General features: G+C 42.9%; 2 protein-coding genes across 2 annotated transcripts in view; one reads left to right on the top strand and one right to left on the bottom strand.

Annotated features, from left to right (window-relative positions):
- ppm1lb (protein phosphatase, Mg2+/Mn2+ dependent, 1Lb) overlaps window positions 1-12,871 on the bottom strand; it is a 37,845-nt gene extending 24,974 nt beyond the window's left edge. The window contains exon 1 of the mRNA XM_079272246.1: window positions 12,187-12,871. Coding sequence (XP_079128372.1) covers window positions 12,187-12,585 — 399 coding nt within the window. The 5' untranslated portion in view covers window positions 12,586-12,871. The remainder of the gene's footprint in view (window positions 1-12,186) is intronic.
- Window positions 12,872-15,336: 2,465 nt separating this feature from the next.
- nmd3 (NMD3 ribosome export adaptor) lies at window positions 15,337-24,812 on the top strand. The gene is made up of 17 exons (XM_079272707.1): window positions 15,337-15,406; window positions 15,491-15,632; window positions 16,031-16,119; window positions 16,839-16,973; window positions 17,139-17,235; window positions 17,623-17,703; window positions 18,092-18,220; window positions 18,961-19,051; window positions 19,737-19,815; window positions 20,323-20,419; window positions 20,807-20,924; window positions 22,137-22,282; window positions 22,615-22,727; window positions 22,821-22,893; window positions 23,091-23,197; window positions 23,967-24,037; window positions 24,221-24,812. Exons 3-17 carry the CDS (start codon window positions 16,076-16,078, stop codon window positions 24,352-24,354), a joined length of 1,515 nt encoding a protein of 504 aa, XP_079128833.1. The 5' UTR covers window positions 15,337-15,406; window positions 15,491-15,632; window positions 16,031-16,075; the 3' UTR covers window positions 24,355-24,812.
- Window positions 24,813-24,957: the final 145 nt, after the last annotated feature.

The following is a 24,957-nucleotide window of genomic DNA, read 5'->3' as shown; positions in this document are numbered from 1 at the left end:
GTCCAGCTAATGAATTGAATAGACGCTTATATGCTGAATAAGCGTGCCCACGTCGGGAATTACTTTGGATTAAAAATGCTTCCAATAATTTTTGTTTCACTTTTGGTTTCGCGAGCCCTTGACAGCTTGTACATTTGTTGTGGCGACTGCGAGGAAGGGCTGCGGGCACCGAGGCAGAGCCAGCAGGCTCCAAGGCCACAGGTCTCCAAGGCAGCCCAGTTTCCACAGCAGGTGCAGCACCATCATGGAGCAGCAGACCCACTCCACTTTGGCCTGCTCACTATTTCCAGCCATAGACACCACTGCCCCCCCAAGGGACTGCCTGCTAAGTACTCTTTCAAGACTATTACATCTTACCAATACTATAGTGTTCTAAAATCAACCAAGAGATCTGCAACAAGAGGTGAAAACAGCTATTGAGGCGCAACTTCTTATGGAATGACATAATTATTATTGACCGAGAAGCTAAAGATTTTTTCACCATCACATCAATGAAGTCTTCAGCCACCATCGAGCAGCTAAAGTAGCTGCTGTGCTGCTAGTAGCTCAGTCAAGACTAGTTTCATAATCGATGCTGCGAAATGTTTTCTCAATTAATTGATTATTCCTTTGGGCTCTAAAATGGCAGAAAATAGTAAAAAAATAAATGTCTGCGACAGTTTCCCACAGTGACGTTTTCCAGTCTCTTGCTTTGTCAGACCAACAGTCCGTAGCACAAAGATAGTCTGTTTACAATGATATACAACAGAGAGAAGCAGCAAATCCTCACACATGAGAAGCTCGACCCAGAGACATTTTGGCCTTTATGCTTGAAAGATTTATTGAAACAATTACCAACATAGCTGCCAACCAATTTCCTGACAATTTTCTAATTGTTTCAGGACTTCTGTCTTTTGCGAGACAAACTAATGTTAACGGGTGTCACGGAACTGACATGTCAACAGTGTTCCTGACCGTATACAGGCATCTACAAGGCCCCAAAGGAGCAGACTCTGTGATCAGTCCGTAAGAACCAGGAGATGACAAGTAGTTTGTGAACGGTGTACTGCTGCAGAACATTTGCCAACTTCAGAAGAACATCATGAGTTAGGTTGTGCGCGCGTGTGTGTGTGTGTGTGTGTGTGTGTGTGTGTGTGTTTGCACGTGCATGTCTGTTGTAAGTAAAAGCCGTGGACTCCCCTCAGGACTGCAGGCAGCAGGCTCTTTAATATTTCAGAGCAGTGATAAATAAGTCAGACAGACTGCAGAGAGATACGGTGACTCTGCGGGTAGGGGTGAGGAGGGTGGGGGAGACAGAGGGAGAAAAGGAGAAGGGGGGAGAATGGATATAGCGAGGATGAGAGAGATATATAAGGTAATAGAGCAAAAGGTCAAAGACGACGTGAAGAAAATAAATGGGGTAAACTGAAAAGACGTCTTATTCTATAAAAAGGCACAACAGTCAAATCAACCTCTGGCAAAAAACCTGTACATCTGTAAAGCTAAATTCTGACAGTAGGCCTACTGTTAACATTTTACCCCACCAGGAGCAGTACGTGATGCAGATCACAACCTAAAAAACCTGTGTAGTTCAATAGTCCAATCAGATGTGTGTCCTTCACTGTTCCTCACACATCTCCAATTGCTGTCCCTTGACAACATTGACCTACACAGAGTGACAGATTTTGATATCTGAGGACAAAAGCGATCAGGAGAGAAAGGAGAGGAGCGATAAGTAAGTAAGGCAAAGGGAAGGGTGGTGGATGAAGAGGTAGGAGATGAGAGAGAGAGACAGAGAGAAAACAGACACAATACTGTAGAGAAAAGGTCAACAGAGACAGAGAGCAAGTGTGAGAGAGAAGATGAAAAAAAGAAGAAAGAAGTGGAAAAGTATGTCATGCTTTTTCGGGGGAGGAGGAACTGCCCCATGGTGCCGTGGTCTTTAGTCTGACAGACTTATGATCAAAAGAGAAATGGAGAAAAAAAAGATCCTGTGGGACTTCAAACACAAACTAATAGCGTATTGTACAGTTATGTCTGTCTAACACGAGTTGTGCTGCAAGCCTGGAAAATCTTGAGGCCATTGGCGAAGCGTTGCCTTTCAGCATCTGTTTTTATCCCCATCTCCTCTGAAAGAAATTACTTCTTCTTCGCTGCCTTTTCTCCACCTCCCAACAACAGCTTTAAGCTCTTTCTTCCATTATTCGCAGACTGCTTTGTCAAACCTTCTCCTCCCCTCTTGGTCTCCCCACCACCCTCTATACCCTTTTCTCTCCTGACCCGAATGAGGGCACTTATCATCCATGCCATCGTTTTCCTCTCTTCTCCCCCTCAATGAAGCAGCTCTCCTCTCAGCAGCCGTAAGAATAGCTGCTGGATAAGCTTATTAAACCAACTCGGGAAGAGGAAAACATACAGACTTCTCGCTCTCAGGATCACAAATGCATACAGGTAGTGGATGTGTAAACGGATGCACTAGAAGGAAGGGGGAAATCTAGAACTATTGAAAAGGGAAAGAGGGTTTCATTGGGGAAATAAATACAGACAAGTGGGAGTGGGATGGGGGGAAATAATAAAGTGAATCCATGGAGAAAACGTATCGTCCCAATCTCCCCAGTGGGATTAGTGTAAATCTAATCTGCCCTGCTGTCTCTTCTCCTTTTAGCCTCGGCTTAGAGACGCTCTCAGGAAGAGCGCAGACGTCCTAAGAGCCTTGAGCTGTTAGCATTAGCTCCAATCACCGTAAGCTTCCTCTGCACCACACTAATCAAATACCAACCCTGCTCGTCCGCCTCTAAACTTCCATCCATCCCGAACCATCACCAGCCTGTGACCCTCAGCACACAGACACACGTGCTGCAAAGCTCCTATAATGAGACCCGCTTACCAACACACAGGATCTGTTGTCCGAATGAATGTCTGTGGCAGCTCAACGTTATCACATCAACACATTATTCCAATGTAATTCCAACCATCTTTAGTAGTGGTGACCAATATGGGTTTTCCAAAGGCCAATGCTGATATTTAAAGATCAGGGGCAGCCGACGGGCTCATATATCATCTTTTTTTCTTTATTTGCATCTGATCTATGTACTGTTACGGTCTGTACTTATTTTAAATATAAACTGTATTTACTAAATAAATTGTATCTGTATAATATTTCAAAAAGCACCACTGCCCCTAAGAATTGCCTGCTAAGAATATAAGACAGGTGAGGTACCCGTCTTATATTCTTAGCAGGTGATTGTTAGCTGCAGCCTTGGTGTCAGACACAATGCTGTTTGACTTACTTCATTGCAAAGGACATCAACTTCTGAGGCTCTACAACTAAATAAAACTGGTGTTGCAAGGGTCATTTTGTCAAAAAGTTTACAAAGTTTACAGTGTGGTTACAAATTGTAATGTATTGTGATTCATCTTCTCAGCCATATATGTACTGTATATTTGAATGCCATGTTAGCATTAACTATACTGGTATGAATTGAGATACAGCACAATGATCATTTTAAGATTACTGAACAAAGAAATGTCATATCGGCAAATGCCTAGTGCCAATGTGTGTGAGAGCAGTTATATCACTGGGGTCAGAGCATGCGAACAACCCATTTCAGATTTTCTGAATGAGGCCAACGATACCTCCGGAGGCCTCACACATTAAGCGTTTGGCAGCCAGCAGATAGCCACGTCCCAGTCAGTAATAGGCGAAGAGAGCGGGGTTTACACTCAGCCTGCTAGTTGTGGCCTTTAGCCACTGTTGACATGGATCAGGATTACAAACAAAAGGTTGGATACATCCAGATTGGAATCAATTTAAAATTTGTAAGATTAAGTGTAGAAGATTAAGTGTATTTATTGCAGTTACCCTGATGAACATGTGAGCTTCATCTGCAATCTGTTTGCAAATTACTCTCAGTCTGCTTCTCTATCCCCGTTTTGTATTTTTTATTTTCTCTCCAACCGCTTCCGTTTTCTCCTTAGAACCAAGAACTTTAGCTAACCCTTGCGCACCAGATGGTTCAGCAGAACGCCTCACCAGTGTTAGACTGCCCCGACACTACCCTTCTTAATAAGTGCCCTGGAAAAAAAAGGGGGAACCACAGAGGAAAACAACAGGATGAAAGCGCTCTCAAGGTCATAAATCGCAAAGGGCCATAATCAGCGGTACATGGAAAATGATCCAGCAATACCCTGGTACACAAACAATCACACGTACTCTGCCTAAGAATGCATGCAGAACACACACACACACACACACACACACACACATCTGTGTGCACATAAGATCCCTCTACCTCCCAATTTTAATCACAAGCACAAATTAACGACATGCTGTGGAGTCTGATGCTCTCTTATCCCGTGAGCCTTCGTTACAGTGTGAATTAAAGACAACCTGGCTCAGGGTTGCTTCAGCAGTGTATTTTAAGATTTGTAGCTCACAGTGAATAGAAACCACGTGCAAATATCTCATATTGGCTGCATTCCTCCTGTCTGGATGGATCGATGTCTGGAAGTGTGCAGCAACATGTGTGTGGCAGATCAGCTCCAGAATGCAAACGTTTAACGCTTCATCCACTAATCGGAAGATCTGCTGTTCAATCCCAGACTACTCAAGTCCACTTGTCAAAGCGTCCTTGGGCAAGACACTGAACCCCAACATGCTCCTGAAGCCTCTGCCATTGGTGTGCGAGTGTACTGTGAATGATTACATTACATCCTGGTGAGCCTGTTTGAATGTGTGAATGTTGTGAAAAGCGCTTTGAGTGGTCCAAGGACCAGCGAGGCGCTGTATATTAATGCAATATACCATTTACCAGGTGAGAGTAGAATCGTACAGTCAGAGTAAGTCACGACAGGAAAAACTATCGTAAAAATATCCGAGAGAACTTAATTTAAAATGTATCAAATGGGGTGATAAGAGACAAACGGACACAACCAGGGGGCTTGTTTCCGTTTCCCAGGATGCACCTGCTCTACACACAGGCCCATCTGGCCAGCGGGATGTGAGGAAGAGCCACAACTGTGATCATGACAACGATCCCGGCCCGGTCTCTTTGCGCACACAGTCGCACCAATGTCGCAAACTCTGAACAGCTGTGACTCGCTACCTTTTCTCAGCCAACATTCTTCTCCCGCCGTCCTTCACTGCCAAGACAGCGAGCGGGTAAACTCCAACTGACTCATCTATTTTCCCAATCACGCACAGACAAACAAACAATTGTGGCGCCGGCGCTGGCATACAGACTTCGGCTCCTATGGTCAGATCAGAATGATAGGTGATCCTCAAATGAAGAACACGTGCATTCTTTCATTTCAGCATTTTACACAACTGCCTTCTACATGAAGAATGTCCCTGTTTCAAATCAAAGTGTAGATTGGACCATGCAGCCCAGTCAATTCCAGCCATGTGATTTGGATTTAGAGACTGCTAATCAGCTACAGACCAAAAACACACATAAGACTGTACAACTGTAATAGCACTGCTTTGGACAAATGCAGTGCTGCATAGGCGAGCATTGTGCATTCAGAGACAGACTTGGAGCTTTGTAACGTCTAGAATTGGATTTTAAACGTACACCTCCAACACAACCAGCATGTTTGGCAGCTTAATCGGGAACACATCACATGGGGCGACTGATTGTGGCAAGCAGCCGAGGCAAGTGGACACAGTGGGGTCTGGGGAGATGCTAGAATGCGGGGGGGGGGGGGCAGCAGGTTGACATGGCCCATTCAGTCACTGCCAACCCCCAAAGAGAGAAGAGGACATGGAGGGAGCGGGGGGGTAGGGAATAAGTGAAATGTGAAGTCAGGGTGATGTGGGGTGACAGTGGGGGGATTTGGCAACCACAAAACAACAGCTCCATTACCAAACCCACATTTCGGCACCATGTCAGCTCTTTCAAGCCCCACTGGGAGAGGAGTGGTTGAAGTGCAGGGGGAAAAAAAGAGAAGCTAAACACCATGAAGCTCAAATTTTGTAAACAACTTTCCACACAAGACCTCCTCCCAGAAAACTCCACATACACAGCGACATGTGACATGTGTGTGAACGATGACCTTGTGTCTTCCTTCTGCTTAGAGGTGCGTGTATATTTAGTCGGGGGGGGGGGGGCGGGTTTAGCAGATGTGTTTGACAGAGCGGGTGTTAAATTATTGAGCAGTCGCTGCCAGAAGGGAAGGACGGCACACTGAGGTTGAAGAAGGCACTCTTGTCTGGTGCTACACAATCCTGTCACAAACGCCTCTCAAACCGGGAGGGCGTGTTATTCTTAAAGTGGCAACCTGAAAGATATTCACTTAAATAAATGTCTGTTAAGTCACGATCGCCAAAGGAGGTAACACAATGGTGATTGAGCCTAGGATTGAACCAGGGCTGAAATCTTAAAGATTGCCTTAAACCTCCTAAATGCTCTTATTTCAAGAGAGGAGAAAGAGTTTTCAGACGAAGACACAAAACATCATTCAAATGAGTCGATTTCTGAATGACATTTACTTCCCGGAAAAGGACGACTGTGGAAAAGAAGAGATTACCGACGTTAACTCCAGGGCCAACCACTTAGGTTGCTTGACAGCAACAGGTCCATTTATTTATTTGCCGTGTTTCACTCAGGGACTGAACTCCTCAGTCGCTCCTCGACAGGAAAACAAACCTCACCACCGGGGACAAATTACCCAAAAGGTCAGAAGACTTTACAGCAGAGTCCTCAAGCTCTGTGGTCTCTTCTTTGCTACACGAGTATTTTCCAGCAGAACACGAACTCCTGTGTGCTTTCCACTTTCTGCTTCACTTGACATCAAGGAAGGGCTGAAATGTTGAGCATCAGCTTTCGCCACAAGTGAGAGAGGAGGGCACACAAGGATAACAGTAGTGATGAGCAACTTTGCTGATCCCTAATTAGATGAATTCCTCATTTTTTTGCCCCGTACAGTCAAAGTGCAGGAATTCAGTCCCACTCAAGGACACTTGAGTGTATGACTGAAGCCCTATTGCACCATTCTGCAGAGCCAATCCACCTGTCATGTACATGTCATGGTTTATAGAAGGGAATGAGCTGGCAGCTGAAACCACATTACGAGAGGGATTTTCGGTGTACGAACCGATTTATAGGCCACATGGTGGCAGCAGAAACTTGCTGTAAACACAGCATGACATACTATCACCTTTTAAGTTGATATATCTAACTTGTTTGCAAACAGTTGCCACATCCAGCATATGAGGCAACATTAGCATTCATCTGGAGTAAATCCTTGTGACCACCTGATGAACTTATGTCCTATATTCACCCTCCTTTTAGCTCGGTTTTGGTCTCCACCAGCACCTGAGGGAAATATCGGTCTCTTTAGGTGCTAAATGCTCCATAGGTTCACCAGCAGTTGGTGCAGGAAACTGTACATTCAGGTGATATTCTGTTGGTTCATCACGAGCAAAACGTCCTTTCACATACAAGTAGTCATGTGATCCATTGTCCATACAAACATGTTGATTATAGTCACTTTAACAATTCTAAAAATGTAATTTATTTAGCTTACTTCAAAATGAGTGCCTGATAAGTCTATTTTATAAACTTGCTCAGGGCACTGATTGACGAGGTGATGTGAAACAGTGTGACGCAGGTGCCTGGTCCTGATAAGCCTTTGGCGTTTCAGCCTCTCACAGTGAAGTCGTCTCTCCCTGGAAGACCAGACAACACCAAACTGCTCCTCTCATCTCCGTGTGAGTCCTCAACATCCATGAAGGAGAAGCAGAGCAAACATAAATATGCATGCACTCCCACACACCGCTGTCCTTGGTCTTCACGGACTCCCTCCCTTCGTTTGCTCTCTAATCCTGTAATGCAAACAGTGCAATTAGTCACATGCCGGCTCTCTCTTTCATCACTCCAGTGAGAGCGAACTCTGGAGGAATTCAAACTGCTTAGTATATAAACTACGTGACACACCCCGATGCTCCTGGAGTAAACATGCACAGAAACACATTAAAATATCTAAAATCCAAACAACAGCCTCTCTGACTAGAACATGTCCTCCATTGTGGAGTGGCTAAGAAGGTGAACGATGCTGCACCACTGCTTCAACTGCTCTCAAAAGTCTCGTCTACTGTTCATTTCAAGAAATGAACAGTGAGGTTGAAAATGAAACGCCATTCAGCCTTCAAATAAAGCAAAGGTGGACAAAGGACAAGCTAAGAGCTGAATAAAGACAGAGAGGATCCCACCAAAAAATGGTCATCGTCTTTGTGGTTCCAGCGTTTTTTCTCCTACTTTACTCTGCAGTCTACAACCGCCTCCTACACAGCGAGAAACGATACATCTATCACAACCCACTCACAAACAAACAACACAGATCGAAACTACATCACAGAGTGAGCCGTGATAGAAAAATAAAACAGAACAAAAGCTAATAGGACGGCAAAGCAGACAGAGAGAAGCAAACCCCCGCACTCAAGTTAAACAGCCTTGTTGTGAACGTCTTCTCTGTACTACAGTAACAGTTAAGGTCATTTTGCAGCGTCTGAAGCCACAGCCTGACAGCGAGGCAGGAGGAGCAGCGTGCGGTTGACTCTCTATATGCCAGTGTGGGGAAAGAAATGGTGCATGTTGCTGTTGTATGGATGGAGAGCCCAGGGTTATCGCTTTCATGCAGCTTATTCCCATGTGTCCACCTAAAAATCAACCTCCATTTAACAGATAAATCCCGTCTCTGAGCCATCATCCAATACGACACCGCCGATGGCCGTGCTCACATTAAACACCGATTTTTTTTGAACACGTTAAAATTGAATTTGGTTGTTGTGTGCGAGTGGTGTGTGGCGACATAGAGAAAGATATATTTCCACATGGTATTTAGCATTGACTGAAGATGTATCTGGCAATAAACTGAATGGCTTCCTTAACTTTCTATCCTCCCAACATCCTCGACTCACATCCTGGAATCACAGGATTAAAATCACCGCGTTGCAAACGCAGATTGACGCGGTTCGGTGCAGATGGAAATGTTGAGCGGTACATGCATTCGCTGTCTTGAAGAGAGAGAGACGAGAAGCTCGATAGCACTCTCGTGTTTGCATGCTAAGTACTCAGCTAGAGCCAGCTGGAGATTATCTTACTTTAGGCCAACGACTCGAAGCAGGGCAAACAGCTAGCCTGCCTTTCAAAAGTGAAAAAACACAGACCAATTGTTATACCATATTTGTTTAATCAGTGCACGCAGCTCCAGCTCCGTAATGGATGCACAGACATGAGATTGATACCAATCTGCTAATCCATTTATTGGCAAGAAATCATATGAGCGTGTTTCTAAAAAAACATCTCACGAAATCTAAAACCACACAAAAGGTCTGTCATTAAAGACGCATTGAGGGTGACTTTGTATATCCCATACCCACATCATTTTCACAGGGTGTGATTGCTTTGCCAGTCAGTACTAAGTATACAGTGATTACATCAGGTGCTGAGACTCCTAGCTTGCGAAAGCTCCATTTATAGGCTGCATTTACAATAACTCTGTGTGAGACGATGGCGTAACAAAGAAGAAAGCAAAAAACAACGAGCATTTTGAAGGTGTCACGTTGAGCTTTTTCACCATTGTATGGACAAAACAACAAATTGATTACTTGAGGGAATAATCAGATCAATCAACAGGAAAAAATGAGTTAGCTGCAGACCTAATTGCATTTGGATCCACCACCTCTTCTCTTGATGTTTATGTTGAATCTATAATTAGTTGGCACACTCATGTGAAAACTACATTTCTGTCCATTACAGGCTTTGTAAACAGTGTCAAAGACCTGTTGATGCTGCAGTCTTGGATGCTCGATAGATGTTGACACAAGTCTGACATTTCTTTAATGACTGTCTATGCTTTGGATGAGCAGAGTGTGTGTGTGTGTGTGTGTGTGTGTGTGTGTGTGTGGAGAAATGGAAGCGGCTGACACCTCACTAATTAGCCAGCTGAGGCAGCCAGTGTTCCTGGTGTTGCCTTGGGCCACACAGCATCCCTCTGCTGTATCCAATGCTCCCCTGGCTAACAAATACATAAATAAATAAATCTTGATTCGCTAAAGCGAGGAAGTTGCTTCTGAAGGCTGCTGTCTGGCAACCATTTCACACACTTCAAAAGAGGGCGTGAGAATGAAAACAGACCAAATTGTTGCCCATGGACATGCAGTGATAAAACAGCTCGTCGCCTACATGGGCGAATCTGAACCGTCTCTTCTTGCTCCAACCATAGATGCTCTCCCACTCGTTTTCTCCTTTTTCTGTCAGATGCACAAACATACATCTCCTATTCACCATTTATTTCTTCTCGTCTCTTCACCGTGTGTGTGTGGTCCAGCTGTAGCAGCGCTCACAGGTTAGATCACTGAACTCCACAGAGAGAAGAAGCACGAGGAAAGACAGCCAGCAAGGGGAAAATAATCCAATGACCACTTTTGGTCAAAAGCTGCAGCAGTCAGCGACAAGGCCTTAAATTTAATTTCCCCTAAAAGAACATTTATCCTCCGTGCCTTTTTTTAGCATGTTATTGTTCAGCCTCAATCCGACCACAGCAGTCACACTGAAGCTGATGTCGGCCCTAAAAACAGCATGGAGCTCCTCTGCAAACCAGAACAGGCTGATCACAAAATGTTTCATGTTTAATGTACGAGCTGAAGTATAAAGAGGAGAGACGAGAAGATAAGAGACAGAGGAAAATGGTTTACTCTGTCACTTACAATTTGTGTTTTTTTCTATGCAGCTCTGTCGCAGAAATACTGTCCTGAGAAACAATGCAGGGTTCAAGCGTACCACGACTTCATGATGAATCAGTGTTTTTATGTTCTCGTCAATCTGGGGCGTCATCTCAAATGCTCTTTGTCCCTTTAACCGACATTTATTTTATTTTCAAGGGTCGTTTTGTCACATTTGTCTCAAAAAACAACACGAGATAATTCATCAGATTCTTTTGACGAAAGCAAAAAGGGGGTAGACCGTTTTGCTTTGCTCATATTGAGCTCAGCCGGCGGTATATGTGCGCTCTAAAGCACACCGGTTTGAGTTCATCCTCCTCCTTCCAGCTCTAATCATGTTAGACCATGGGGCCTGTGCCATCTGTGTCCTAAAATGTTGTTTTGGACAGAAAAACATGAGACATGGATATTTTTGGCTGGATTTTAAGCTGTAAATAGACAAGATGCAGTTTCCTTGCCTTTTTGGAAGAGAACAGATTAAGTGTGGGTGAATGCGTGTGCAGGGCTGTAAGCAAGGAATTATGGGATCCTAGTTGAGGATGGGCCCCGGCTCCAATTGTCCACAAATGCCTAAGGCTGCGTTGCCAATTGCTTAAATCAACTGAAAACTTATATATTATGCACTAACGACTAACACACAATATCAACTGGGGACTTAATTAAAGTGGCTGCTGCTTTAATTAACACTCAACTTTGAGGCCCCGTCTTATAAAAAGAGTCTTTGTGCCAAAATGAAGACCTTCATTATCTCAGTTTTGTGCTTATGTTGCATATTCATGAATTCATTGCTTGATAAAAGAACCACACAGCAAATCTGGTGCCAGGTCCAGCAGAGGAAAATGTACACTTACTGTAACAGGGGCCCCGCAGCTCATGTTTGCTGTAACAGGGGCCCCGCAGCTCATGTTTGCTTTTTTTCTTTCGGCCCTGCAACTTGATCACAACTTCTCACATTAATCTTACAATAATGAATCAACTGATTCATCGAATGTAATAAATCAGTCATCAGATCACTCATTCATCAGCTGACACAACTTTTCCCTCTGAAGAGTTAAAATTGTGGCAGCTGGTCAAAAAAAGCATGGTGTAATTCAAATGTGATCACCTGTGATGGGCATCTATGTCATTTTCAACATTTGATTTAGCTATTTATCAATATAATGGTCTAAAATAAGTTGATGTCCTCAGCATACTTTCATCTTAACAGTTTTGGGCTTGCTCCACTTGTGGATTTAATACATTGTCGACAGTGAACCAGACCAGCTTGGATAAATACAAAACACTGATAAATAGCCTACACACTTGGAGATCACTTAAGGCATCTTAGCCCAGACACTTTGGTGCCCCTACAGCTCACTTTGGGGCCCTTGGGTACCCACACACACACACATGTATTTTGTTGGAGCGACAGAGCAACGTGGACTGGAGGAGACACAGACAGACAAAGACATTTTGCCTTTCGTTTTCCTCTTTGTACTCACCTCTCCTCCGTGGCCATCAAAAATCCCAAATATAGACGGGTGACTCTTGTTGACCACGTCGGTGAGCACCTCGAACCTGTCCTCCATGTGGTCTCGCCGGCCTTGGATGGAGTACACGGCCACGCTGTTGCTCTTGAACTCCCAAGTCTTGGAGAACTCCGCGTCCAGGACGTCCAGCCCGCCGAACCGCTCGTTCTGCATCATCTCCGCCACTTTCCCCTTGACCATCTTGACCGCATCTCGGCTGGACTTGACGATGGTCTTCACTTCGTCCGTGTGGAAGAAGTAACTCCACAGAGCCAGGCTGATGCACAGCAGGAACAAGGTCTCCGGTCTGAGCAGAAAATAACGCATGATCCGACCTAACAGAGACAGCAGGGTCATCGTATCCTCTATCATTTATTTACATGCAGGAAATCGCGGCAGGTTGTGTGTCGCTCGCCACCGCCGCAGATTTCAGTCCATCGTCGTTGGTGTGAGTGGTTTGGTGGCGGTGAAACATTTAAACCGAGCGTTTCACACCCGGGACACGAATCACACCGACTGACCGAATGGCACTTAAAGGAGGAGGCACGGTGTACGCGTACGCACTCAGACCGGGAAAACAAACCCGATGCTCCGGCTGCTGGTTCCCCTCTAGCACGCAGCCCCGCAGTGAGCCCCCACCGGCTGTCCGTGGACCATCTGATGCAGACCACCGACTTCAAACCCCCCCCACCCCCCCACCCCCGCTGGGAACACAAATCACAGGTCGACTGTTTTTGATTGCAAAGTGTGTGTCTGTCTAGATGAGAGCCGTGGGCAGAGTCTCTTCCAGGTCAGCCCCGCTACTTGTTCCCAGTCCTGAAAATAGCGGTCCGCGTTGAAGCCCCCAACATTCCCAGCTGCCACACTGGCTGCGACTCTTTGCTGCTGACTGACTGAAGAAGGGTGCTGCCTTCAGGTGCAGCTCGTAATGTCCCTCAAACGAGTCAGAGATCCAGAGGAGCCAGTGTGGGTAATCGCTTTTGATCAATTCTGTCAGTTTGGCTTTTAAAACTTCACAAAGTACCCACAAATAAGGCTGGGTAGTATAGTACACATTATCACCCATAGTATGAGTGAGTTCCACTGCTCCACATAACATTGGTCCAAATTCTTCCTAAAACTTTGAATTATATCTTGCACATAGTAATGTATTTGAGTACAGAAATGTGTAAATCATGGCAACTTTTTTTGCAGAGCACAAACAAAGTGCTTGAATTATAGAGACATTAGAACAACATTAAAAATCCAAATAAAAATCCAAATAAAAATTGGAATTGCTTGGAATTGGAAATTGGAAAACGTGTTGAATGATAACATATTGAGAGCATACAATCAACATATCATTTCACTGATATTTAATAAATTACAATGTTGAGCCCTTCCCACCAACACAACAGTTGAAGAAGTGAAAACAGAGTTCCAGCATATGTGGTTTAATTTAATCAAAACATTCACAAAAATACTGCCCCATAGGTCTTGAACTGAAATCATCTAAATCCCCAAACTGAATTCAGTTCAGTTAGTTTTCAGGTAGTTCTAAAATAGCACCTTTTTTTTTAACCAAAATTGCATAAAGCAGTATTTAAATAAAATGTCCATGAAAAGACGACAACATTTCACCATTTAATTTTCAATATGGCCTTTATGCATATTGTCCATTAATACTCACACACCTCAGTAGTGTAGCTGTTAAGTTCCTACGTTCCCTTGCACTGTTCCTCGGCCTGCTTATTCATGATCGTTAATGTGCGTTTTAGGTTTAGATATTTCCGATAGTCTTGAATGCATCCAGAGAGCTGCCATGCAGGTGCGCTCACAAACGAAGGATTGATTCATTCTAACACAGGGGCCTTGTTTTGCCAATTTCCTTTTGCATATTGAATATAAGCTCAGTTAAAGCTCGATATTGACTAACATGACAAGGGCCTTAAAGTGATCTTTGAGGAGAGTCCTTGTGTCATTAAAAGTCTTCAATTCCTAATTATTTCAGATAGTTTTGTGCATAATCCAAAATATTTTGTGTGTAATCGAAACATCACACAGCAACTGGTTTTATGTAATATACCACCATCAGAGTACATTATCTGTTATGAGGGGAAGGGATTAATAGGGTCCAGCAGCTAATGTTTGCCCTATGACACACTTAAAAAAAAAAACATGCTTCTCCTAACACAGAAGAGGAGTTTTAATGAATTAGGAGGAATACTTCGGGGATTATATATACCAAGAATGCATGATGATTGAGAAATGTTCACTGTTTGAAGTAGTATGTCACATCCCCCCAACCCTGGCTTCTCTCCATGGCTCCCTGTTCGTTTTAGAATAGATTTTAAGATTTTACTGATCACTTTTAAAGGACATATGTCTTTGGCCCCAAAAGAGGAAATTTTGACCCCCTATGAGCCAGCTCGCAGCCTGAGATCCTCAGGTGAGGCATTTCTGGCTGTTTCAAAGTCAAGGCTGAAAACTAAAGGTGACCGTGCCTTTGCCATCAGGGCCCCTCGGCTTTGGTCCTCACTGTGATCAAATATTTGTTCCAATGAAGAGATTGCGCCACAATATGGAGACTGTTTGAGATTGGATATTTCATGGTTTAGGGGGGAAAAAAATTAAATTCAGGTTTTGTTTATGAATGTATAGGTCATCAGATCTGTGTTCTGAATTGTGAGGGGTCACAAAATGTGATCAAATGCTGTGGACAGTAACCCTCTTAAGTCAAACAAAATGCCCTAAAAATATATATCATTAATTCAGTCAAATAAATGTTAGACTCTCCTTACTATGATATTGTTGTTGAAATGATTTGCAAATACGTCAGTGTGTTTACTTGAAAATATAGTACGTGGAATCTTACATTCCATTTTTCTGTTTCTTTTTTGATGTCCAAGTTAAGGTTAAATGGTGTAATATTGTATAAATTTCTCGAAAATATTTAAGTAGTTTTCACTTTGCTAGCCTGGACTATACACAGTAGTCTTAAATTATATACAGTATTTAGCTTCATACATTTTTTAATCCTTATTATGTTTCAACAGGGAAAGATTTGTTTCTCTAAATAAGATATAACATCGTTACATTTCTTCTTTTTTCTTTTCTTTTATAATTAGTACAATAGGTTATGGAAGCCTTGTGTCAAAGCTTACCTTTTATTCTTGTGTTGGATTTTCAACAGCTGTATTTATACTGTTGTTCGGTACTGTGGATTCATTGATTCAATAATTCATTGCTAAATATGTTTTGTTTAGACTTTTATTAACTTTTGAAAATGTTTTTGAAGGAATTTTATTCAGGCAAGCAAAGACAGGCCCGGGGTCCTTGCGTATTGCATTACGTCACCGCTCCTTCCTTGGTCCTCGGTGGGGAAAACGTGGACGACTTTACTTTCAAGTGTGCTGTTATTTCACGTCGAAATAACGCCAGTAAGTTGCGTCATCACTCGCTTGTGCCAGTTGTAGTTGTCGAATACTTTTAGTTGACATTGTGTGCTTGTTTATTCACGAATATCTTTCAAAATCACTCGTAAAAACTAGCATTTTAGCCTTTAATGCTAACTGTCTGATACTGAACGCAGACCATCAGCTAGCAAACATAGCCTGTACTGCCCTCTTTTAATTATCTAGCAGTCTTTATTTAACTGTTTACTTGTGTCTGAATGTGAACAAGAAAACCTTTATATTGTGTTATTTTCTTGCTGTTAAAATAATGTCAGTAGTTGATACTCTGTGCTTGCTACCAGTTAAGTTAGCGTTGGCTGTTCTCTAGCAGGCGTGTTCTGCCAAAGCTGTGGCAGTTAAATCTGTCACGTTTTTGTCCTCAGAGTTCATAAAGATCCGCTGACATACACTGACCTGTCAAGTTGACGATGGAGTACATTCAAGCTCCTACCACAAGCATCCAGGGGAATATGTAAGCGAACAAATAGTATTAATATCCTCGAATGCTTTTTATTGTCTGAGTCCTGGCATAAACCTGCCTCAAGTATGACATGTTGACATGTCATAGAAGGAAACACATCTGTAACTTTTAACATTGCTCTGTTCACGTTAAGTCTGCAAGTGTGTAAATAACAATCAATTCTTATTTTGTGCTGAACTAGACTGGAGAATTGGTAATTTATTATAGTAAACAGTAATTTTTGTTTTTCAAGATTACACATATACCCTCTGTGTTACTGTTGAAATTACTGATTATTGGTAAACGACGAACAGTCGCTGCACGCTAGTGCATTAACAAGCTATAAAGACCAAAACCTTTAGCTGTATTCACAAAGCATGTTATCTTTTCATTGAAAGTCAAAATTAAGCCAACGTTTCCAGAGTTTTGTCAGAAGCTTTGTTCACGCTGCTGTTTAGAGTAACCTCATGTTGATGTTTATGTAGTTTTGACAAAAACATAGAAATCTAAATGGGCATTTCTATGATTCATGATCTCATGTACAGTTAAAATGTCTGACTGTTAACTAGCATAGCATGTTAAAGTGAACAGAAGTCAATAACTGATAGTACAATAAACTAAGTTATGCTTAGAGAAATAGTCAGCAGTAATGTATAGTACATGTATGTAAAATGTCACTGATTTTTTCCAATGTTGTCTCTCTCTCCCCCCCCCCCCCCCCCCCCCCCCAGCCTGTGTTGTACCTGTGGCGTCCCCATTCCTCCCAACCCAGCCAACATGTGTGTGGCCTGCCTGCGTACTCAGGTGGATATCTCAGAGGGGATCCCCAAGCAAGTCACAGTGAACTTCTGCAAGCAGTGTGAGAGGTTTGTTTGCTTCAACAACAAGCAGAAATCAATCATGCTTTTTCTTTACGTGATACAAAGATTAAATCATTGTGTCCCTGTATAGAAAACATTTACAAGTAAAAAAAAAAAAAAATGTTTGAGAAATTTTGTTGGGGAAGTTGAACACCTTCCTCGTTCATGCAGGTACTTGCAGCCTCCAGCCACCTGGATGAAATGTGCTCTGGAATCCAGGGAGCTGCTGGCTCTTTGCCTGAAAAAAATTAAGAGCTCTATGACCAAAGTAAGTGTGATCCTCACGAAACTTCACAAACACACTAGCATATTTTCACTCACAAAAATGAACATTGCAGGTAAATAGTCAAGTGTGTAACCTGTCCTGTCCCTTATTTTTCTATCTTGATGCTTTCAGCACCGTCTTGTTACTGAGCTTACTTATCATGTATTAATATAATTAAATTTAGCTTACACACATGCCATTGACTCATTTTATCATAGCCTCTTAAAATATAATGCTGCCTTATAAAATATGAGAAATTATGGCCTCAGCAGTTCAAACTACAAAAATAAACATTGTAAACTTCATGTTTCTAGTATTCTTTTATCATGGATTGCATTATTATAATGTGTCGCGCTCGTGTACTTCATGGATTCAACTCTCTCCTCACAGGTGCGTCTCATTGACGCTGGCTTCCTGTGGACAGAGCCCCACTCCAAAAGGATTAAGCTGAAAGTGACCATCCAGAAAGAGGTAAGAAGACTGTGTGGGAGAGAGACATTCAAACTAACGGATTAAAACTGACCTGAAAGAGGCAACAAGCGCAGTTTATGTTTGAATGTAGTGTGTTCTTAATTTCTGTGAGTTGTCTGTTTTAGACTGAAGGATGTCTGTGTGTTTGAGAGGAGTGAGCTTTGCCAGTGGCTGCCATCTCATCTCGTTGACCTTTAGTGAGAACCTGAGTCCTGTGCCTTTCAATGCCAACTCTATTGTTTGTGCTGTTGTAGGGTCTGTATGATGCTGTCTCCCACTGGTCAGCTGTCTCTAAATGGCTCTGAAATGACTGTATGTGCAGAGTTTTTGTCACAGTTTGACAAACAGTTGGAGAAGATGTGACTTTTTGCTTTCTTTACCTCTTCAGGTGATGAATGGCGCTATCCTACAGCAGGTGTTTGTGGTCGAGTTTGTCATCCAGTACCAGATGTGTGACGACTGCCACCGTGTGGAAGCCAAGGACTTCTGGAAGGCTGTGGTTCAAGTTAGGCAGAAGGTAGGAGTCTGGTTTAATGACATATCTTATATATCTCCCATGCTTCGGGTTGGAAACATGCATGCATCTGCTTCTGCACCCTTTAATGGTGATCCTGTATTTTACTCCCATAACAATGTGTTTATTTTGGTTCCTCTCATTCACTGTACTCACATTATTTTCGCAATCCTGTTATTTTGTGTTAATTTGTCAATTACATGTTAAAATCTGAAGCTCTGTCGGTTTTATGTAAAGAAAAAACCTTGTTTATTTACAGGAATTTCAACATTAAATCCTTGGGTTGTACTTTATCTTTCATCACTGATGTGTGGAGGTAGACTTAGCGTAGCTGCAGTGCTACAGAGTCTGTGTACTTATGAGATGATTGCTCAGAAACAGGCAAATTCTGTTCAGTTATAGGTTTAAACCTTCATCCTCCTTTGCTACGTTAAAATAAGCTTGCTAAGATACTCCCGCTGGTGATATAACGTGACCCATTCAGCAGATACTTCACAGTAAAAGCCAAAGTCCCTTCACGGAAAAGCTTTTAGGAATCGGCAGCAAACAAAAATGCTGAACGGCCTACTTGTTCTCACATGTTTACCAGCAGTGCTTTGCCACTTAACAACTGTCTTAACAACTGTACTTTTTAGTGGAATTAAAAATATCAATACCGCTAAAGTTCTTAACTTGAGTGTATTTCTGAAAGGTCAAAAGTGGCGGATGTATGATGGTGCTGAAGAATCTATTTATTTTTACAGACTGTTCATAAAAAGACATTCTACTATCTAGAGCAGCTGATCCTCAAGCACAAACTCCACAAGAATGCCCTCAACATCAAAGAAGTCAATGGTGGGTCAATGACATATGATTGTATACTTTTCATTTGTTCATGTATGTTAGTATACATATCATTAAAGGGAGGGCTTTTTATATTCCTTAGGGTCTCCAACCAAATTACACTGAGAAGTGGGAGACTTGTCTCATTCTTCACCGGTGTAAATAATGTGAAGTAGAACTGAGCAGAGCATAACGTGATGAATGTTAATTAATCGTACCAGACAGCAAGCCGTGCATGCATATCTCTGGTGCCAATCAGTCCATACAGCTGTCCTGGTGGGAGCCCAGAGGAAGACATGTGTTGTGCATCTAATCAGCGCGCTGTAATCAGAGCAGGCATGCCATACCAGATTCCTACAATGTAAAAAAATTGTACCCTATTTAGAGATGCTATCACACACACATGTGCATTGAGTGAAGGCTCAGCAGCAGCTCTCTGTGCTCTTGGACCAAATTGTGAAGTGGGGTTTTTCATCTTCACATCTCGGTAGGACTTTAAAAGCTTTATGAAGGTTTCAACATGTGGCTGGCATATTTTCTCGTGTGTGTGTGTGTGTGTGTGTGTGTGTGTGTGTGTGCGTGTGCGTGTGCGCGTGCGTGCGTGCGTGCGTGTTTTCTCAATGGGAATGACCTGTGAGGCGCGCCTGTGCTGAATTCCGTGGTGGAGGTGTTTGATGGTGTTTCTCTCCGCTCTCAGATGGGATTGATTTCTACTATAGCACCAGGCAGCACGCTCAGAAGATGGTGGACTTCCTCCAGTGCACCGTGCCCTGCAGGTTAGAAATCTCTGCCTATGAAAATATTTGTCTTTGTGAGTCTCCGTATTGGACCATCGTTCCCCCTTTATTTAAATGCTAATCACAAGAGCATTCAAAATGATTCTGACTGCCTGCTTTCAGTCTTCACCCAACAATCCAGACATTTATGAGCAAATGTGACAACGTCACAGAAAAACAACTAGCTAGTAGGTGTTTATCAAAATGTTGGTTGAAGGGAATAAATGTCCAAATAAAGAAGCTCTGTTAGAAAACAGTTTATTTTATCTGTGTGCTTCACTGTGTTCGTTAAATGTTTTTATGAACTCGGTCACATAAGGTGAGTTAGACTGCACAATACACAAACCTATTCAATGTGTGCGGAACATCTTCTCTTACATTCATGCCCCGTTGTTGTCATTTATCCAACTGTGACAATGTGAACTCTGCTGTCTCTGAATGACGTCTGGTAGTAACACTAATAATACTAATAATTTAATAATCAACACTTTCTCTCCTGTTGTAAAGGTCAAAGACATCCCTGCGCCTCATCTCTCACGACATCCATTCAAACACGTTCAACTATAAGAGCACCTACTCCATGGAGATCGTACCTGTCTGCAAGGTACACAGCAAAGTGCTTTACTCTCATCACCACGGACGAGCCAGAGCTGTCTTATTTCTCAACACGTCACATCTTCACTTTGTCAGTTCATGTTGTGTTAGAAAGCTGCTTCATGATCTGCAGATGGAAACCTGAGGCTGTCCAGGAATCTTTCATGTTACGTTTGTTTTTGACTTTTCATGCGGAACATTTTCAGCAAATGAAAACAGAAATTAGAAAAGAGATTTGCTCGTTTTGCCGCCCAATTGGATCATTGTGTTTAAACTTGGACTTGATTCCAAGTCTCAGACAGAGACGCTTCTTAACTACTGAAGCACGAGTCCCAAGTGCTTTTTACTTTCCAGTCGACCTCAGTTTGACTCGGGTTGTCTGGTTTTGTCTCGTCAGGACAACGTAGTGTGCCTTTCACCGCGGCTGGCGCAGAGCCTGGGGAACATGGGTCAAGTCTGCGTGTGCGCCCGGGTCACCAGCACCATCCACCTCATCGATCCCAACACCCTGCAGAGTGAGTGTTTCTACTGCTGGAGCAGCGTCTCTTCACGGGTCCGACTGACTAAATATTCATGCAGCTGCAGTCTGAGTGTGGTTGTTGTCGGCTGAGTTGTAGTTTGAATTCCTACACTCACTTCTTCAGTAATGTGAGCTCTATGCACGGACATCAGAAGTTCCCACGGTTTCCGTGCTCTCTGATGAGGAATTTAGCCCCAGATTTAGCTCGTTTTCAATTTGCACACACGGGAGAGTAGACATGCTTAGAAACCGTCATCTCGTTGTTTGCTTATTGCAAATAAAATCAAAAACATTAACAAGACTGGTGCTGAAACAAGTCCGTAGATTAACAGAAAGTTATTCAAGATTGATTCATTGTTTAAGGTATTTGTCACTGAAAAATCTTTTCTCTCTTTTCTATCATTGCGAACTGAATATCTTTGTTCGACTTCAACCAGCAGTCGGATCTCCGCATGAGAGAACCAGAACCAGAACCGTGTGGGGCCGCCTGACGGGCCCTGCTGCAGTTCAATGAGCTCAGAAACCCGTCGGCTTTTACCTCGATACCCCCCCCCCCCTCCCTAAATCACTGCCTCGATGCCTGTCTGCTGACCACATGTCCATCACAGCCATCTAACTCGAGACACAAATCCAAAGATATTTTGTGCATGCCGTCATAGCCGAGTGAGATCATTTTGAGGGATTCGTAATCAATACAACAATGCTGACAACTAGCGACGCCGTGCCTCCTCTGTGTAATCATTCATTTTCTGAGAGGCTGAGAAGCTCCGCGGCAGATTTCCGACACTCGCACGGCTTTAATTACTTTTCAAAGAGCAGGCTATTTCTGTTGCAGAAAGTTTTTGAGCAGGCTGAATAGCTGAGACAGCCTCCAGGCAAAGCTCTGTTTGGCAGATTTGGGCTGCTGTAAGCAATTAACTCGAGTATTAAAAATATTTGCGTCGCTGTTTGTCGTCTTCAGTTTACTTGTAATATCGACGGAAACACATCATTCTGTCTGTGTGTACAGATAGAGAAACACTATACTAGATTCATGCTACTTTTATGACCCATGTGTTTTTTTTTCGATAAACTTAAATTTTGAAGTTTAAAAGCAATCTAATGCATCAACATTGACTCACACAAAATGAGACGGTGCTATATCATTCGTGCTCACATTTTCTGTCTGAACTGTCGCTGAACTCATGAATAATCTCCAACTCACTAGTTGCCGAGGTGGATGGGAACACATACTGGCGAAACCCCTTCAACAGTCTCGTTAACCGGCGGCAGCTGGAGGAGTTCATCGTTATGGACACCGACATCATCCGGAACCAGAAGCTGGGTGCTGGAGCGGGCGTGAGGTCCAATAAGGTGAGGGGGTGTTTGTGTGTGTGTGTGTGTTGTTGTTGCAGAACAGATTGCATTATGGAGGAACATTGCTTTTCTTTTTGGAAGCAAAATCAATAATCATAACGTTATCCCCGAGTCTGTATGCGGGATTCAGGCCAAGACGACAGGTTTGTTTCGATGGTGCAGGAGATGAGGTTTGTACGGACACTGTTTGCTCTCGCTTCGCTCTGAATGTTGCACCAGTATCGATGCAGCTGTCTGAACACAGTGGAGGAAAAGAACAAGATGTTGTTTTCATGACTCAAACTTCATTTATATCCCCCCTTGTTTGTGTTTGTGTGTGCTTGTTACAGCACACCCTGGCTGAGGTGTGGGTGCAGAAAACATCGGAGATGGACACCAGTCAGCAGTATCACTGCCGTACATTCCTGGGCCACTTGCTCAACATCGGAGACCTGGTGCTGGGGTGAGTACGAGTATGTTGGTCGGGTTGGCGGTGAAGACCGATCACATGCTTGGAGCGTTACAATTGATGCCGCGTTCACTTCTCCCGTTACAGATTTGACTTTGCCAATTCCAACGTCAATGATGAACACCTGAATAAGATGAACCCAAACCACGTTCCTGATGTGGTGAGACTCCTCAGTGAATATACCAGGGCTTCCATGAGCCCTTTGAGAAGCTGTTGTCGTCTTGTTGAACACTGTCCTCTAGTGGCAATTTAACATACTGACTGTAGATTTGATCACATCCTTGGAAAAATACCATCGCATGAGAAAAGTTTGTTGAGTGGTTTTGATTTGTACAAACTGAATGTGGACCCTCTCAGGTCCTGATCAAGAAGAGCTACGACCGCAGCAGGAGGGTGAGGCGCAGGAACTGGAAACTGCATGAGATGGTGAGAGACCGGGAAGACAACGACACAGATGATGAGAGGTAGGAGAGATATACCGAGCTTCTGATTCCTCTTGAAGTGAATGAATTCAAGCATTGTCTGGTGTGCATATTTGATGTTTTAACTAGTCCTCTTTAAAGGCTTGTCATATTCTACTTTTAAAAGGCTAAATAAATTACTTATTACAGCTGGACACTAGTTTTTTTTAAGCAAATGTTACTCTATCAGGAGTAAGTAGTGCATTTATTGTTAGTATTTTCAGACTTGGAGTAATGCATATTTGGTGCTCGAGTGTCTACAGCAGCAGAACGGTGTTGGATTGACTCAATTCAAATTACAGTGCCATGTGTCTGTTTAATAGTAAAACATGGCAGTCAACAGTGTGGGTCAATGATGTTTTTCAATAGTTTCTGAACAGTAATGAAACTACACAGGCAATACCTGTTAGTAGACTCAAATCATGCAGGCTTTGGTCTTTTAAAGGGATATGTTGAGAAATGTAAAATATCCTCAAATGAAGAATGCTTGAAGAAGTTCTCATGAAATACGCTTACAAAAAATGAAGGGCATTCATTTAGCACACTGTGTCCTTAGAGAATACCTAAATAAACAAATGTTTTTTTTAGTCTCTGAGGAATTGGGCACAAAAAGTCCCTCTCCCAGAAAATAATGAGAAACATTTGGAACCTAAGTGGTGACGAAAGATATGTTGTTTTGGTAGGTTGGTGAATAATTGGAAAATGTGACTGCCAAGTATCCTGTAATGTTGTGCCATGTGGCTTTTCCTGTAACTTGCTTTTCGGTCTTCAGACAATACCAGGACTTCCTGGAGGACCTGGAGGAGGATGAGGCTCTGAGGAAGAATGTTAACATCTACAGAGGTGAGCAGCTGCAGACTGACGCGTCAGCCTTTCTGTTGATATGTTTGTTTCCATCGCACCAGCTTAAATAGCTAAGATGTGGCTCCGTGGCTGCTTAAGATGACAATAGATCTGATGTCACACACGTTCATTATAGATGATGTATTAGACAGTTAATGAAAAGAGGTGGATTTTGAATTTCAGATGCGTCCAAGATGCCAGCGGCGAGCGACACTGAGGATGACGGAGCACCATGTGTGTCCCTGGTGGAGATGCTGGAGGAGCTCAGCCTGACGGATGCAACAGGAGAAGAGGGTGCCGACATGATGACGGAGTAACCGGTTCCCATCCTTCCTGTGTGACACTGACAGCTGATCTGTCAAATGCAGGTCCGCTAATGATACAGTGATACAATTACACACTGAACTGAGAGCAGATTGAGGACTGAGTGCACCACTGAATAATAATGTGTCATCAGACTGTAATGTAATGACAGTTAACATGGTGGGTTATTACGGTGCCACCTGGTAACCAATGTGTTTCTAAAGTGCTCCGTTTGTCATTTAACATTTTGAAGTGATGTGGAAATTGAGTGCTTCTAGTTCACTATATCTAAATATATTTGTCCTAATCCACACTTTTCATGAATATATTTTTTGGGGGATTTGAAAGACAGACGGGTCCCTTATCCATACTACATATGAAGTCTATGCAGTAACTTATTGTCAGAGAAATTTGTTACTTCAGATAACCTGCAATTTTTGAAAGCCGCTTCCAATTAAACTTAACAAACTAAATCTAAGACTGAATACTTATTTTTGCTGTTTTGCCACCGTCCACATTGCTTTGAGCAACTCCTCCTTTGTGCACTGAGAGAAGATAGTTTGCATCAACAGCACACTCAGAAATCAATGCATACATAATTATTTTGTTACTTATTT

This window comes from Melanostigma gelatinosum (genome assembly GCF_949748355.1).
Source record: "Melanostigma gelatinosum genome assembly, chromosome: 7".
Taxonomy (NCBI): domain Eukaryota; kingdom Metazoa; phylum Chordata; class Actinopteri; order Perciformes; family Zoarcidae; genus Melanostigma; species Melanostigma gelatinosum.
The sequence above is the reverse complement of the archived record's forward strand: the minus strand, read 5'-3'. Positions and strand labels throughout refer to the sequence as shown.